Genomic DNA, 17942 nt, shown 5'->3' with positions numbered 1-17942 from the left:
AGTAATTAAATCATGGTAGCCTCTACTCTGCAATCCAGTTATCTGGTCAGTACTTAAAGTTTTAGAAGTAATGTTATCAGAAGCATTTCAAAGTAGTCTATAAATGTAAGACGATTACACCCAAAATGATTTTCAGTGATCTTAGAATGTTTTCATCCTTACATCTGGGATCCCCTGTCATCAAGTTTCCTATCCAAGTCAGGTGGGATTTTAAGTTTTTAATTTTTATACCTGAGTGAACGTTTTAAATTTATTTCAGACAGACATGAAGGTAGAAAGGAGTATGTGTATTTCTTTGATTTGGAGTCCAAGTTTCAACAAATCAGCAGAAACACCTGACTCTACAGTGGAGCCAGGAGCAGCTGTTTGCGTCCTGCCGCCCCTGGGTGCAGGCGACACAGCAGAGCGAGTGCGTCTCTCAGCTGCTGCTGAGCAGGACACAGGGGCTTCGTCCTGAGCCCCGCAGCTCCTCACCATCCGTAACGCCCCTTGTGCTGTTGCAGACAGATTGGCTTTTCCATAATGTCTCTGAAAACCGGAGCAGCTCCCTGCTGGAGCCAGATCGCTTAGTTTTAACTGCAGCATGAGCTGGCCATAGCAGACCCAGGATATAAATAATGTGAAGACACTGTTGCTTTCCTGAAGTGGTGGCTGGGAAAGCAAAGGGTTTACTTCTAGGTAGTACCTTTCACTTATCAGAAATAATTCTTCGTCCTGAAAGTGCTGGTTGTGTCAACTAAGTCGGTGCTGTATTTGATGCTCTGAATAAACTCTTGTTTAATCCTCACAACACCCCTGTGAAGTGGGAATAGCTACCATTTCAAAGACAAGGAAGAGGCAACCTGGAGAATTTGAAGTGGCTGCCAAGGCATTCCCAGGAATTGGTAGAGCCAGGGTTTATGCCCAGGCCCCCTGTCTCCAGAGCTCTGCTCTTACCAGGCATGAGGCAGCTGGTCAGCATTTTTACACTCTGTCCAGTCCCCCGAAGTCCCCCTTTTTCTTACCAAACCACACACCTCATCTGTGGTTGTATGATGTTTAATTCAATCCTTGATTAGTAATTGGATTTTTTTTTTTTTGCTCCTGATATTATAAATTATACAGTAATTTTTGTTTGCTTTTCACTTTTAGCATGTTAAAAAAAAAATGGTTTCTGTAAGTTATTCAGGTTATTTTGCAACTGAAGTTTTGATTTTTGTTACCCATTATTCCACTTCTTTGATTAGTACCAAGACCAAATCTTTTTAAGATAAGACATTTCTTCAGAATAAATTCTCAGCAAAATGAAAATACATGTGGAACAAAATCTTACTAGTCAAAGGGGAGTTTTGCTTGAGACTTAACCTACTGTATAGTAGTTTGTACAAAAAATATTTTAGTGGTCTGAGGGAGATGGTTTTGACTACTGTGACTTACTCCTGTGTAGAATCTTAAAGGTTGATGAAGCAGTAATTAGAATTTAGTGTATATTTCAAAGGCCATATTTAATAAATTACTGTTTTCTAAGGTGGTTTATGAAGTACCAGCATGTAGACCCAGAAGAGGCTGTAAAGATTCACATTGATGTTCAGACAAAGAAGTCTGTGGCAATTCACTGGGGAACTTTTGCCTTAGCAAATGAGGTAAGTACGACTGTGGTCACAGTGACTCATTGTGTGTCTGACACAGGACAGGATTCAGGCATCAGTGTTACCTGGCAGTGTGTTCAGAAACCAGACTAGAATCTGAACCTGTGTGGTCATCATAGTCATCAACGTGAATTACAGTGGTAAATGGTTAATTAGTAAAACTATTTATATACAGTGGAAAAAACCTCTTCATTGCATGGGGTCTTTTGAATTATTTATATAACCAAAAATATGTGTGGTCTTAGGAAATAGAAAAATGAATCACCATGTCATTCCTCTCAAGGCAGGCTTTTGTTTCAGTGGAAGATACAAGATATGTACGGAATTGCTCTAAAAATGTTAAAAAAAGTGGGGCAGATAAAGGGGTCTCCGAGTCAGGGACTGTTACTAATTGAAGGGATCAGGGAGAGCTTCGTGGAAGAGGTGACATTTAAACCTGGCTGTGAGAAGGTAAGGAAGAAGGCATCTCAAGATGAGGAGACTGTCGCATGGAGATGGTGAGCATTGAGTTCAGCCAGAGTATGAACGCTCTCAAGAGCAGCAGGGGAAGTAAGGCTGGACAGCTTAGAGCTTTTCAGAAGTGTTATTTGTCCAGTAAACACTGACTGTGTGTCTGCTGTGTGCCAGGCACTGGGATAAATAAATGGTGGTTTTATTCCTAGACTAGTAGAGAAGACTTCCTTTTCCTATAAGGGTCCTGGACCCTAGAACTCTGCTACTAGGCAGAGTTGTGGGATCAAACAGAAGCTTACCAATAAGCTTTCTCTCCTCTCCTGGAGCCAGGGCCTGTCCTCAGCAAAACTTAGAAACGGACAAGTGAACGCAGCTGCTTCTCCTTGCTCTCCATGGCACCTTCCACATTCCAGGGCCTCTCTGCAGGAGTCCTCTGCTTTTTAAGCATTCCCTCTCTCTGTCCTTTTTCTGGCCTGCCTTCTCCCTGGTTGCATCTTATTCCGTAAACAACACACTGCCTGCCCCCTGTCTACTCCCTCCCATCAAAATCCCCACTCTGCAGTGGTACGATCCTGAGCTATACTGCTCGGGGGACACAACAGAATCAATAGCTGAATGACCATGGGCATAGGAAGGGTGAAGGAGAGTGTGTGTTCTGTGTACACAGGTTTACCGCTGTATTTAGTGGCGGTGTCTTATTCCGTGTGTGTGCATTCCATACGTATATAAATTTAGATATAAGTATGCTTATTTATGGTCCATTTATATTTCAGCAACTTAGGTGAAGTAATAGTATTTTATTAAATGCTGCAAACAGAAGAGTCAAAGATGAATTCTAGATTTTTAACCTGAGTAACTGGGAAGATGGTTATGCTCTTGACTGACTGAGATGGGAACTTGAGGAAAGGAGAGAAAAACCTCAGTCTTTAAGAGTTATTGTATTATTCAGTCTTACTCCTGTTAAAAATCTAACCTTCATCTTTACTTCTTAATGAAACATAAAATAAAATACAAACTCATTTAGTCTTTTTGACATTAGTTGTATAAATCTGACAACTTGTGAGTTTGCTAAATATAAAGAATTTGTGGGGAGGATGTTTAGCCTATGCTTTGCAGACAGTTTAAAATGATTTGCATGTAAATAGTTGTAATAACTGCTTCCTACAGTATAAGCAGCTTAAGGATGTCCTTGACTTGGCAACACTTAAGTCAGAGGTTGCTGTATATACATTTTATCTGAGGAATGTTGAGTGAATTTCTTACATGTATTTACGCATTTAAGTCACTAGTTTCGGTGGAAACAGACTGTAGGCACTACATTATATATGTTAACGTCTTAAATGACCAGTCCATTTTGAGTATCTTCTATCTTACAAAGGGAACAGTTTGAGTTTTCTGGGGCTGGTAGCTTGGCCTTCAGTGGGTCCAGACTGCTGGGAGCTTTCACCACTTCCTCCTATTTATGTCTAATCTACTATCTTGATTAATGCATGCTGTTTGGTCCCAGGGCCATGGGGCATTTCTGTCTTTCCTGCAGGACTAAAGTGCCTGCACTAAAACAGTTTTCTTGCCTACTTCTCAAGTTATCTTCTAGATGGTTGAAGCAGCCAAGAACTGACCTGTGAAGACACTCACAGAGATAGTGCAACATCAAAATCCATACTAAGTTATAGCTTATAATTAAAGTTACAGTTTAGGAAAGAAATTATTAGTGTGAGATAATTGTGTAAGTGTTTTATTATTGGCTGAGAGTTGTAGAACTCAGGGGAAGTGGGGAAGAGTTTCATCATTTTGAAATCTCTTAAAAACAATTTTGCAAAGGAAAGCTTCTTGACTTGGGCTATTAAAGTTATATTTCACTGGTGATATATTAGCAATCTCCTATGTGCAAAGAAAAGACTAACAGATTTCTGTTATCAGCTGACCTTAATAAGTGGCTATTTCTAGGAATACGGGGTAACCAATGCCTAGTTAAGCTCAGTACTCAGCAGACAGTGGCAACGCATCTCTGAACACAGCCATAAACCTAGAAGTGAGCAAGCAGGGAGGAAAAACTGGAGTGTGGCCAGTAACTGTTAGCAGATCTGTGCATCTGAAACCATGGAAAACTTGCCTGGTTTTCCTACTGCATCACTGGCTGGCCCTTCGTAGTCTCTATGGCTGGTTCCTCCTCTCCCTCCCAGCAGTGAGAATGTTAGGACTCCATCGTCCAGGGACCCCCTTCTCTTCTCTAATGGGTTACTCCTGGGGGAGCTCACCAGGCTCATGGCTTTAAACACGGTCTGTGCACTGTAAGCTCTCTAACCCAGGTTTCTCCCTACAATCCACGTTACCTACTTTTCTCCACTTGGATGTCCATCAGGTTACAAAACCTTCATACTAAAAAGTTAAAAAGCTTCATACCAAACTTCCTTTTCTTTCCTCAAACTTGTTTCTCTTTTATCTCAGTAAATGGCAAAATCCTCCTTCCAGCTCCTCAAGCTAAAATCTTTACTGTCGTATATCCTCTGTCCCACTTTCTCCAAATGCAGTCAGCTCACCTTTCAGACTATGTTTGGACTCTGACTGCTTCTTATCCTGTTCACCAGGCCACGCTGCCCCTTGCTGTCTGTTCGCCACACTGCAGAGGGCAGCGACCTTTACCCCTAAATCAGATCATGACACTTCTCTTCCCATAGAACTCCCCCCCAACCCCCAAGTCAAAGCCACAGCACCTGTAAAGCCCCGTGCAATCTGCTCCTTCAGGTGTCTGTTCAAGTGCTGCCATCTCCAAGAGGACTTTTTAGGTGGTTGTATTTAAAATTAAACCTCCACCTCTGATACTGTTTTGTCCCCAGAACATATCACCCACCCCAAGACTGTTTTCTTATTTGTTCACTTCTTACCTGTCTGTGAATTGGGATGTAAGCTCCAGGAAGGCCAGCACTCTTATTTGGCTCCCTGACCTGGCTACTCCGGGTACTCAAAAGACACCACTGCCTGAAGGTAGCAGCGGACTTACCGCCGGCGATCAGAGCAGAGGTGGGCGATTTTTACTCCTGCTTTAACTTTCACATGTTACAGCTTTTCTGATTGAAATTGAAAAAAAGAAAATAAAAACCCTTTCTGTAACAGCTGTTTTCCCCCCTTCTATTTGATATAAAAAAAGCCACTATCCAATGTATAGATTTAACTCAGAAATAAAACCGGTGAAATGACTTATGTTTTATACCTTTTACTTTAATAATTATAACACACTCAAGTGCTTTTAATTTATTTGGAAAACATTTGAGTAGGTTGAAACATCCTTCAGTAGTGTGCTAGCTTCACTTTTTTTTTTTTGAGCTAGGTGAGGAAACACAATGAAACTCCACTTGTCAAATCTATTCTCCAGCTCCCTCTTCACTTCTCAGGCTACAGAAGTGGTATCTGGCAGGGGATGACAGCCCTTCTGCAGGCAAGATATTGTCAAAGATATTGTCTCTAGTGTTTGCTTACACACAGATACTCTTATAATCTTAAGTTTCTATATTTTCCCCAAATATTGGTAACAATTCTTTAGCACTGGTTCCATTTAAACTAGAATTTCATGTAGGGAAATAGTGATCAGAGTTCATGCAGTCTAATGTTCAATCTAAGTTGGCACCAAAGTTGACATACATGGTGTTAGATAAATTGAAAGTGATTGACTCACTTGCTAATCTTTCGATGAAATGGAAAGATATTATTTTAAGCAGGCTATGTTGGTTATTTTAGTTGAAATCTTGTTTGAACTATCCTCTCAAATATAGGTGTGCTTAATCTTTTTCCACTTTTGTTTCTCTCTGCCCTTTGCCAGCATTATTTAGAGCCTCCAGTGAAACTGTGTGAAGCTCTAGAAAGGTATGGACTTAAGACTGAGGATTTTTTTGTCCTGAAGCATGGCGAATCAAGATACCTTAATACTGATGATGAAGATGTTGAGTAATATGAACATAAGAGCTTTTCATGAAAAAGGCATCATTTGATATACATGTGAAAAGATGAAGAAATTCATGAATATTATGATTTTTTACATTTGGAAACAACTTCTGTAGGTTTATGTTATCACCTGATACTAATATGATTGCTGGTCCATATAAACAAGAGTTCAGAGGTGGGTCATTAAAATCCACATTAGCCAACTCATTATTTAAGGTCCTGTCTCAGTGACATAAACACTGCAATGGGTTTTGTTTTTTTTTTTTTTTTTACACTAAAGCATTCTGCTTTCATGGTAGAGTTTTGAGGTTATGAAAAACCGATTTTAAAAACTCACTTCTCTTTTTTTATTCTTAGGGGCCTTCTGCAAGGTAAGTCAAGGCTATATACCTACCTAGATTTTCTCAGAGGCCTGCACAGAGAAACATTTTTTATAGTCACAGTCACAGTAAATTATGACATTGATTCCCATATGCTTATAGCAATTTGTGCTCTATTAAGATTATGCCAAATGGTAAGTGATTTATTTTTTTAAACATAAAAACATAGTTTGGACTAAGTTACCATTTGTAAAGACAATTTTTCAAAGAGAGGAACAGGATATTCTATGACACATCTACAATCCTTATGGCAGAAGCCCTCTGAGCTGGGAAGTGTGGTTATGAGACATGACTTATGAAATTTTCTATTTCTAATTTAAAAGTCAGACCTGCTCAGCACAAATATAGCTGCAAGGAAATAATTTAAAAAGACAAATGCACATCTTATATGTTGATAGACCATATACTTTGGATTTTTATTTTTTCCCTATTCCATCTCCTCTCTATGTATATATACTCATTTTTTTTTTCTGGTTTCTTAGCTCAAACTCCAATGTCAGCGAGATTTATAAGTATTCTATGTTTTACATGATTGTGATGTCTTATATTTTTATATCAAATGATCCTTAAGCACGGTTCTACTTGTATTAAGCCTGTGTGGAATGTTAGTGGTTAGTAAGACACAGTGATTTAGTCGTAGACGGGCTCTACAGGTACTTGGTGACTGTAACCCTTCCTAAGGAGGAGAGCCGAGCAGAGAAGCCTGTTCTGTCTCCCTGATCGAGTCTCAGTAAAATGAATTTTATTCATACAAAGTAATCGGAGTACAGGTTTTTCTACACTAAGTGCTACCCGGGCAGTGCCCTGTAATTTCTTTCGCACATATATGCACGTAGCCAATCTGAACTTCAGTCCTGCTTCCACCGTGGACTTTCTGTGTGCCTCAGTGTCCTCATGTGCAATGACAGGATGACTCCCACCTACCTCCAAAAGTGAATAAATAATAGTCATTGGTGGTGGTGGTTTTTTTTTTTTTTAAGCACTTTGAAAATACACTGCCTACTATAGATAGGTAGATTTGAAAGTGGAAAACAGGCTACTGCTTTTGATATATTTTCATATATTCAAGCATATATAGGAGCAGTAAAACATTGAGGACTGACAAGTTTATCTCCTTTTCCTGCATTTTGTAAATTTGCAGAGTTATAGCCAAAATAAATGTAAATAATCTTTATTAAAATTTCAGTATTTCTAGCTACAAAGATGCAGCAAATTTGTTAAGGGGAAATGTATATGTAATACAGGTAAATGTATATGATTTGAGGGCACTAAAGCACAGAAAATTTCCCCATAAAATAAACATTCAGAAGGGAAAAAAAAACAAAACACTTTCACTCCAAAGGAACATCTCGCAAGCAGACAGGACTCAAGATGTTAGGCTTATTGGTGGATTAGCTCTGGCACATGTTGGCCTAATACTAGCCAGTGCTCTGTGGTCACCTTCCTTGCTGTTGCACGCCAGACTGAAAATTCATCTCTTACCTCATCTCTGTGAAGCAAGCCATGCGCCTCTTGCTTAGTTATTTTTTCTCCTTGAATGGCCTCAATGTTAATTTTGTTTTCGCATGTATTGTTTCACTGAGGGTCTCCAAGAACTTGAAGTGGACCTGCCTCATTTTTCTAGGCCTCCTCCATGCTTTATAATTTTTATCAACATTAGCATTCTTGCCACTTTGGGCTTCATCTTTCCTATCTACATTTTGAAGAGTTTTATGTGCAAAGCAGACAGATTTTGAAAAATTAGAGAAATCCCCTCCGTTCCCTCCAGTCAGTTTAATACCTTTCATTTGTCTTATCCTCTAAGTCAATTTCATTTTTCTCTTTGATTAGCCAGTATCCATACCAACATGTAAGATTTTATTGAAATTCATTTCTCCTGTGGTCTGAGGAGCACTTTGATACTCATTGCCCAAGAGGGTGCAGCCATCAAATAGGACCACCTAAAAAAGTAAGATGTGCCCTGACCTGCAAAGGTAAAGATCTAACTCTGCATTTTCACTGTGTGATTCTTTCTAGATAGTTAAAATGACTCCCCCCTGCCGATTTTCTCTAGCAGTTTGACATTTCAAACTCAATGCTCTGATCCCCAGGAAATGTTCTTTGAGAAAAAGAATAGAGGGAGTTTTAGAATCCAGTGCTGCTACAACACATTAAAATCTAATCTTGATTTTAATGTGTGTACATTTTGAATATATATTTTCATTAAATGAGGAAGACTACGCAAAACTGCTATAAAGAAATGTGCCTTTCAGGGAAGTAATACTTAACGTTTGCATCACTGAAAATGATTCTTAGTGCTCATAATGTACAGCTAGTTGAGAATTTTCATCATATACTGAATGTTTTCTACTGTAAAAAATATTTCTCCCAAGTTTCATCTCTGTATCAGTATAACCCTGAGAAAGCACATTTTCTGTTTGAGGATTTGTAACTTCCTATGGAAATCTACGTATTTAGAAATGAAATTTAAAGTACTCTTAAAGATTTGCCTTAAATATGTGAATAGGAAACCTGCTTGCAAACTGATTTACTTAATAACTAAGCATGGTGGTGGTCATGAAATTGAATATTACAAAACATGGGGATGTGGGGTAGAGAAGGGGAAGTCAAACATAGCAAATTGTTACAGTAGTTTATGGGACAAAAATACTATTAAAATAACTGCTGAGAATTTTTATCTTATAATTTTAGTCATGTAAAATATAGATGAAAATTAATAAAACTTTTCACTTAAAGGGATAAAATAATCTTGCCACTTTTTTCTACTTAAAAAAAAACCTATGAATTTTTTACTGTGAGCATCCATTCTGAATTTTGAACACTAGACTAAGCACCTGTACAAAGAAAAGTCGTTTCCTCACTCTCCAATCCTGCTCTCAGGAGACTGGGTTTCATTCTAGATATACCAACATGCCTATATATGAATGACAGAAGCATATATCCATATATAAGCATATGTTTTTAGATTTAAAAAACCACAAATGGAGTCACATTACAGCTATTTTTCTACAACATGTATTTTGCAAAACAACTGTATTTCATGGATGTCCTTACGTATCAGCACACTGAGACTTCTCTTTAAAGACTAGATAACTGATTTAACCAGCTGCCTTTGGATGAATTTTGATTGATACCAGTATGTTATACACAGTAAAGAGGAGTGGGTATTAGGAAACATTTTTCCTAATAGTTAAAAGTTTTCATGGACGAAAAATAGATTCTAATGATTAGAACAGACCTGAGTGGCAGGTGGCCTTGGGAGTACAGGATCTCATCACTACTAGAAGAACAAGGTCCTTCCTAGGGCAGTTAGGAAACAGTGTTGCTGTCCCGGTGGAGTAACTGCAAATCTCTTTCGACAAGGGAAGGGTAGCTTACATACAAAACGTCATTGTCGCTCCGTGTAGAGGGAATAGCTGAAGTAGCTTACCAAAAAGCAAAATAAAAACAGTTTCAGAACAAGCTCTTATATTCATTTGGTATCAGTAAAATGGTCCAAAGCAAACCAGAAGACCATGGCAAGTTGTAGCTGTGTTGAAGATGAAATGTATTTACAGTACATGATATTTACTGTTTAAATTCAGCAGTTGAAAGAATCTCTTTGTGAGGAAGGTGAAAAATGAGAAATTTCTGTGTATTACTTCTGGACTGCATTACTCTGGAAAAATATGACCAACCAATTAGAATTTTGGTATCATTGTTACCTTCTCCTTCACGTCTGCATCATGGTGATGAACTAAAGCTTTCATTTTCTGGGCACATTCTTTTCCATACAACAGGGAAAACAGTGAACCTGCAGGGAAAGTTGGCTGCGTAGCTAAACTGCGCTCTTCGTTGAGGCAGTTTGTTATATTCTGAAGCAGTGTGAGAACTCGAAGAAGAATCTCCTTTGGTACATGGCCATCAAGAAGTAAAAGGAATGATGAGTCCACCTGAAATAGAAAACAATGAGAATTAAAAATATACAAAAACATTTTCCATGGGTCTTTTCACATGTACTGAACACATTTTAAAAATCCTGTTATGGAAAACTGTTCCTGAAACAGCATAACATAAATGTGTAAAATCTTAAGCACCCCTGTATCATATACCAAAGGAAACAAGAGGTTTTGTTTTTAATTTTTTATTTATTTTTTCCCAATTATTTTTTATTAGTTGGAGGCTAATTACTTAACAGTATTTTAGTGGTTTTTGCCATACATTGACATGAATCAGCCATGGATTTACATGTGTTCCCCATCCTGAACCCCCCTCCCACGAGGTTTTGTGTCTTAGCTTAAAAATACTGTTTTCTTGGAATCCTAGAATGTAGTCATTTTTCCTCTTTAAGATCCATCATATATAGTCGTCATGGAAACTCATTAATTCAAGGTGCCAGGTGTAAGGGCTGAGCAGATGAATAATAAAACAGGGTCCCTTTTCTATAGGATATTCTATCATAGTACAAACTATGCTTCCTTCAAAACACCACAGCTTTTAATTATCTTGCTCATTTCTTACATTTTCTGTCTCCTCTACCTAGACTGTAAGCGGCAAGCAGGCAAGCACCACATCATGCTGTACTCACTGGTATATCCTAGCACTCAACTGGGCATCAGGCGCATGGTGGGGCCTCCATGAATACTAGTGTCCCTGGATACTGAGATACACTGGGCATTAACAGGTCAAGTATAAAAGGTGTGATAAGTACCCCAAATGAACAGACACAAAAATTACCATCTACTACTACTAGGGAGACCTTTCCAAAACAGTTTTCAGAAGTAAAATATGGTTTTTATAGAAAATTGAAGTGATTCATATAGGCAAAGGTAACCAAAACAAGGAAAAACCGCCTCTAATATTGCTCCTCAGGGAGAATTCCTGTTAATAGTTTGGGGTAAAGCCTTTCCTTCTGGATCTGTCTGTCCAAACTGATATATTTGTATAAACAGCACAAATATGCAGGTACTTACTTGGGCATCAAGAAGTCGATCTGTCATGGCTGGATTTTCAGACAAATTCAAAAGAAGCTTCAAAACTTGAACCTGAAACAAGAAAAATATCAGATTATTTCAGACAACCAAGCGTGGATTTTCTCTACCTGACGTGCTGTCTCCCAACCATGTCCATATTTTAAAGTCCTGCCTGTTCTTCAAGGTCTAATTTAAATTCTCTCCATTCCACGAAGTCTTCTCCATTCATTTTACTTAAAAAGCTTAGTTTTTCAATTATACTGATAGGGAGAAAATAGTCAATGTCTTCACTTCCCACCACTGGCCCACACAAATACTTAACACAGGGTAACTTTAACATGTTACATAAATAATCTTTATTATGATTACTGTTACATAAAATGTGATCTTTGGAACAAAAAAGCCATCTCTCAAACTTCAGTTTATTTCTACTTTAAAGTATGAGAATGTAGGGAAAGTCTGGTTATGAAGACTTACAATATGGTGCTTTTTATTAGCTTTCTGGGATTCCTGGTGCATACTGTTATGTGAAAAATTTTATAGTCTTTTAAACAGACAGTGATATAATCAGCAAAAACATGTTAACAACTTACACTGGACTAGCTAAACTACTTGCATTCTTTTTTTGGCATTTCATTTTTAGTTGGAGGATAATTGCTTTACATCATGTATGGCTTTACAAATAATTGCCATACATCAACATGAATCAGCCGTAGGTATACACATGTCTTCTCGGTCTTGAACCTCCCATCCCACCCCACCCCCTCTAGCTTGTCACAGAGCACTGGGTTTGAGCTCTCTGCATCAGCCAGCCAGTTCCCACTGGCTATCTAGTTTATATATGATAATGTATATGTTTCAGTGCTACTCTCTCATCATCCCGCTCTCTCATTTCCACTGTCCACATGTCTGTTCTCTATTTCTGCATCTTCATTGCTCCCCTGCACATAGGTTCATCAGTACCATCTTTCTAGATTCCATATGCATGTGTTAATATATGATACTTTTCTCTTTCTGACTTCCTTCACTCTTTATAATAGGCTGTAGGTTCACCCACCTCATTAGAATGGACTCAAATGTGTTTGTTTATGGCTAATATTCCATTGTACATATGTACCACAGCTGCTTTATCCATCTGTTGATGGACATCTGGGTTGCTTCCATGTTGAAGCTATTGTAAATAATGCTGCATTTCAGTTATGGTTTCCACAGGGTATATGCCCAATAGTGGGATTGTTGTATTATATGGTGGTTTTATTCCTAGTTTCCTTTTTTTAAATTTTAGGATAATTGCTTTTCAGAATTTTATTGTTTTCTGTCAAACATCAACATGAATCAGTCATAGGTATACATATGCATCCCTAGTTTTTTTAAGGATCAGAACTTTCCCTAATCTCCTTGCCCTATGGACCCTTTGCTGGGAAAAGAGGATATGCTGCCACCGTGTGGACACTTCCCATAATTACAACTGGAAAAACCAGCGCTGAGAACTGTATTATTGCAAGGCCTGCACAGCTATTAATGAAACCTGCCCTGGAGAAATGTGCTGTGGTAAGCAATCAAAAGAAAATTCCAAATAGGCTCAAATTTCAAGCCACTTCAGGAGTTAAGTTTTGCTGACAATATTCTTTTAAGAAATGAAACACATAAGAGGATACTCACCATCACTCATTAGTAGAGAAATGCAAATTGTCACTACAATGAAGGATCACCTTGCACCAGTCAGAGCCATCATTAAAAACAACAACAACAACTGCCAGGGAGGGCGGGGTGAAAAGGAACCCTCCTAGCCTGTTGCTTAGACAGTAACCTAGTGACGGCCACGAGGGAGGACACTATGGAGGTTTCTTAACAAATTAAGTAGGGCTACATCTGATCTGGAATCCCACTCCTGGATATATGTCTGAAAGAAACTGTTGAGACAAAATTCATGCAGAACCACCCCAAATGGTATTTGAGGAGAAAACCAGATTTTGAAAAGTCTCATGCAGCCAATTATGCACTGGACAAGAATTTTTCACATCCAACAAATGGAAGCAAACAAAATGTTTATCAAGAGGGGAATGGATAAGGAAGTGACACATGTACACAATACAATGTGATGCAGCCAAGAAAAAGAATGAATTATTGTGATTTTCAGGAACACAGGTAAACGAGGGGGTGATTAAAGGAGTGAAGAAAGTAAGAATCAGAAAAGTACAAATATCAAGTACCACTTAAAAGTGGAGTCTAAAAATACACATAGATTACTTGAGAAAGTACAAGCAGACGTGAGTTAAAAAACATACTAAACGAGGAGGCGTGAGGGATAAATTATACAGTTTAGATGTAACAGATGTAATCACTATATGAAATAGATAATCAACAAAGACCTAGGAAAGGAGTTCAACACTCTGTAATAAGCTATATGGGAAAAAAATTCAATTGTGAATCAATATGTATATATGCAAAGCTGAAAATACATTTTGTATATCAGTGTTCGTACAGTAAGAAATAAAAGTGAATTTAATTAAAGATAACAAGAATGGAGACAAGCTTTCAGTCTGTGTTATCCTACTTTTCACTTTAAAATTCAACACTGAATCAGGACTTTCACTGAGGCTCAGGTTGCTTTAAAGAACCACAGTTGGGCTGAGGAGAGCCTGCTATCTTGTGGCCACCGCTTAGATCAACAATATTAACAACAGAGTTGAGTGGTATTTAATCTGCACAAGGCCTGCAGGGCTCTAAACTATACCTATTCTCAAGAAATGCCCTGGGGTAAATCAACAATAGAGAATTGAAAACAGGGCAGACTTTAAAGGAGCCACTTTCAAGAGGTAAATTTTATTTATACTTCATAAAATATAAGCACATCGAGAGATACAGAACATCACTCATTATTAACATATACACACTGATGTATGTTGACCAGATAAAAAGGAGCTACTAAATAGCACAGTGAACAGTACTGAACACTAATAATCTATGGGAAAAGAACCCGAAAAAGAAGATTCAGGTCTATGTACAACTGAATCAAGGTCCTGTACACCTAAAACAAATACAACACTGAAAATCAACTCTGCACCAGTGAAGAAGAAAAACTAAATGGTGGGGAAAAGGTGCCATGAAGAAATGCTATCACCCTGCGGCTCTTTCCCCTAAGGGAAATTGTAAAAACCTGTGCTGATGGGCAATTAAGATTCACAAGGGGCAGTCAAGAAAAACACCTGCCCTCAAGGTATATCCTGGGGTATGACATCAGAAAAGGTTTCAAACAGGGCAGATGCTCAAGAACCCAATTTCAAGAGCTGTTTCACTCACCTTGTTTACAAAAAGAAAAGATGTCAATATTGCTAAATATTAGAGAAATGCAAATCAAAACTACAAAGAGATTTCCTCAAACTATTCACAATGGCCACTGTCCAAAAGAAAATGCTGGAAATGGTGTGGGAAAATGGAAACCTCCCTGCACCCGTGGTGAGAAGGTAAATTAGTAACAGCCAAGATGGAGAACAGTGTGCAGGTTGTTTAATAAATGAAAAGGGGGATGAAATTAGAATACTCACTAACATACAGAAAAATAAACTCCAAACATACTAAAGACCTCAACAAAAGGATGAATGCTATAGAGCTCCTGAGGAAAATACAGGCAGATAATGCTCTGATATAAATTTCAGAAAGTTCTTTTTTGATCCACCTCTTAGAATCATGAAAAATAAAAATAAACTAATGGGACCTAATTCCACTTGAAAGCATTGGCACAGCAGAGGAAACCATAAATACAACAAAAAGACAACCTTTAGAATGTAACTAATATTTGCAAACAAAGACACCCATGAGGAATTTATCTCCAAAACATACAAACAGCTTATTCATCTCAGTATCAGAGAAACAACCCAATCAAATGGGGGCACAAGATTTAGATGAACATTTTTCCAAAGACACAGAGATGGCCATTAAGCACATGAAAAGACGCTCAGCATTTCTAAGTTATTACAGAACTGCAAATCAAAAGTACAATGTGATATCACACAGTTCAGAATGGTCATCATCAAAAAAATCTACAACAATAAATGCCGGAGAGGGTGTGGAGAAAAGGGAACACTACTACACTGTTGGTGTGACTGAAAGTCAGTAAATCCATGGAGAACAGGACAAAGGTTCATTAAAAACTAAATGGAGAAGTATCATAGGACCCAGCAATCCCATTCCTGGACATAGATTCAGAGAAAACTATAATTTTATTTTATTTTACTTTTTTAAATAAAAAGTTTTATTGGAGAAAAATAGAACCACCACGTACACAGGGAAAAGAGCACAAAAATTCAACTGATACAGAACTGAAAGTCACAACTACTCTATGTTGTTTGCGATTACTTTTCAATTTCTTAAATGGCTTCCCTCAATTTTTTCAATGGACTTGCCAATTTTTTTCAGCTGAAATAGCATCAAGTTTTCAAAAAATTAAGAGCCTCAGCGAAGGGACCAGCTTTTAAGATAACAAAGGTGACACCAAGAGTCTCCTAATAGGACCAATTCTACCGAAAAATTCCTGAAGCACATAACTACTGAGTCTGGTAGAACAGTAGCTCAGAGACCATCAGGGATTAGTTAGAACACTGACTCAGACGGTCCAGTATGCAGAGAGGGCAAACAAAAAAGCTGCATTTCCCTGTCATATGAGTTCACGTAAGAAAACCAAGGAGGTGCTAAGAAAATACAGGCAATGGCTGCTCAAAGTAATTAAGAAGGCATTCTAAATACCACATATTATTAGACAACAGTGTGTAAAGTGATGCAATTAGAAAACAGGCAACTTAAAAAAAAATGTGGTCACAGGTCTTTGAGAACTCAAGAAAACAATCAATAGCAAACACAAGAGCTGAAAGTCTTCTCAGCTGAGGGGTGAAAGTGAAAGTGAAAGTGAAGTTGCTCAGTCGTATCCGACTCTGTGCGACTCCGTGGACTGTAGCCCACCAGGCTCCTTCATCCATGGGATTCTCCAGGCAAGAATACCTGAGTGGGTTGCCATTTCCTTCTCCAGAAAACTGTAATTTTAAAACACAGATGCATCATACATCATGACCAAGTGGGCTTTATCCCAGGAGTGCAAGGATTCTTCAGTATTCACAAAATCAATCAATGTGATACACCACATTAACAAATTGAAATATTAAAAACCATATGATTATCTCAATAGATGCAGAGAAAGCCTTTGACAAAATTCAACATCCATTTATGATAAAACCCCTCCAAAAAGCAGGCATAGAAGGAACATACCTCAACATAATAAAAGCCATATATGATAAACCCACAGCAAACATCCTCAATGGTGAAAAATTGAAAGCATTTCCCCTAAAATCAAGCATAAGACAAGGGTGCCCACTCTCACTACTATTATTTAACATAGTTTTGGAAGTTTCAGCCACAGCAATCAGAGAAGAAAAATAAAAGGAATCCAGATTGGAAAAGAAGAAGTAAAACTCTCACTGTTTGCAGATGACATGATCCTCTATATAGAAAATCCTAAAGACACCACCAGAAAATTACTAGAGCTAATCAATGAATATAGTAAAGTGGCAGGATATAAAATTAACACACAGAGATCCCTTGCATTCTTATACACTAACAATGATAAAACAGAAAGAGAAATTAAGGAAACAATACCATTCACCATTGCAACAAAAAGAATAAAATACTTAGGAATATATCTACCTAAAGAAACAAAAGATCTATATATAGAAAACTATAAACACTGATGAAAGAAATCAAAGAGGACACAAATAGATGGAGAAATATACCCTGTTCACGGATCAGAAGAACCAATATAGTGAAAGTGAGTATACTACCCAAAGCTATCTAGATTCAATGCAATCCCTATCAAGCTACCAATGGTATTTTTCACAGAACTAGAACAAATAAGTTCACAATTTGTATGGAAATACAAAAAACCTCTAATAGCCAAAGCAATCTTGAGAAAGAAGAATGGAACTGGAGGAATCAACCTGCCTAACTTCAGACTATACTACAAAGCCACAGACATCAAGACAGTATGGTTCTGGCACAAAGACAGAAATCTAGATCAATGGAACAAAATAGAAAGACCAGAGATATCCACACACTATGGACACCTTATCTTTGACAAAGAGAGCAAGAATATACAATGGAGAAAAGACAATCTCTTTAACAAGTGGTGCTGGGAAAACTGGTCAACCACTTGTAAAAGAATGAAACTAGAACACTTTCTAATACCAGACACAAAAATAAACTCAAAATGGATTAAAGATCTAAATGTAAGATCAGAAACTATAAAACTCCTAGAGGAAAACATACGCTAAACACTCTGACATAAATCACAGCAGGATCCTCTGACCCACCTCCCAGAGTAAAGGAAATAAAAGCAAAAACAAATGGGACCTAATTAAACTTAAAAGCTTTTGCACAATGAAGGAAATTATAAGCAAGGTGAAAAGACAGCCTTCAGAATGGGAGAAAATAATAGCAAACAAAGCAACTGACAAAGAATTAACCTCAAAAATATAGAAGCAGCTCCTGCAGCTCAATACCAGAATAAACGACCCAATCAAAAATGGGCCAAAGAACTAAAC

At 37.9% G+C, this 17942-nt stretch overlaps 2 protein-coding genes across 8 annotated transcripts in view; one reads left to right on the top strand and one right to left on the bottom strand.

The window, feature by feature from the left end:
• The window catches only part of NAPEPLD (N-acyl phosphatidylethanolamine phospholipase D), a 97366-nt gene extending 88227 nt beyond the window's left edge, over nucleotides 1-9139 (top strand). For all 7 annotated transcript variants that reach the window (XM_043873295.1, XM_043873288.1, XM_043873292.1 and 4 more), the window contains 2 exons: nucleotides 1508-1622; nucleotides 5899-9139. In XM_043873295.1, coding sequence (XP_043729230.1) covers nucleotides 1508-1622; nucleotides 5899-6027 — 244 coding nt within the window. In that variant the 3' untranslated portion in view covers nucleotides 6028-9139. The remainder of the gene's footprint in view (nucleotides 1-1507; nucleotides 1623-5898) is intronic.
• A 260-nt stretch (nucleotides 9140-9399) lies between these two features.
• The window catches only part of ARMC10 (armadillo repeat containing 10), a 77276-nt gene continuing 68733 nt past the window's right edge, over nucleotides 9400-17942 (bottom strand). Inside the window, exons 5-6 of the mRNA XM_043873301.1 lie at nucleotides 11353-11424; nucleotides 9400-10332 (exon numbers count right to left, since the gene is read on the bottom strand). Coding sequence (XP_043729236.1) covers nucleotides 10081-10332; nucleotides 11353-11424 — 324 coding nt within the window. The 3' untranslated portion in view covers nucleotides 9400-10080. The remainder of the gene's footprint in view (nucleotides 10333-11352; nucleotides 11425-17942) is intronic.

Source organism: Cervus elaphus, chromosome 18, assembly GCF_910594005.1.
Source record: "Cervus elaphus chromosome 18, mCerEla1.1, whole genome shotgun sequence".
In the NCBI taxonomy this organism is placed as follows: domain Eukaryota; kingdom Metazoa; phylum Chordata; class Mammalia; order Artiodactyla; family Cervidae; genus Cervus; species Cervus elaphus.
Note: the sequence above shows the minus strand (reverse complement) of the source record. Positions and strands in the feature narration are given on the sequence as shown.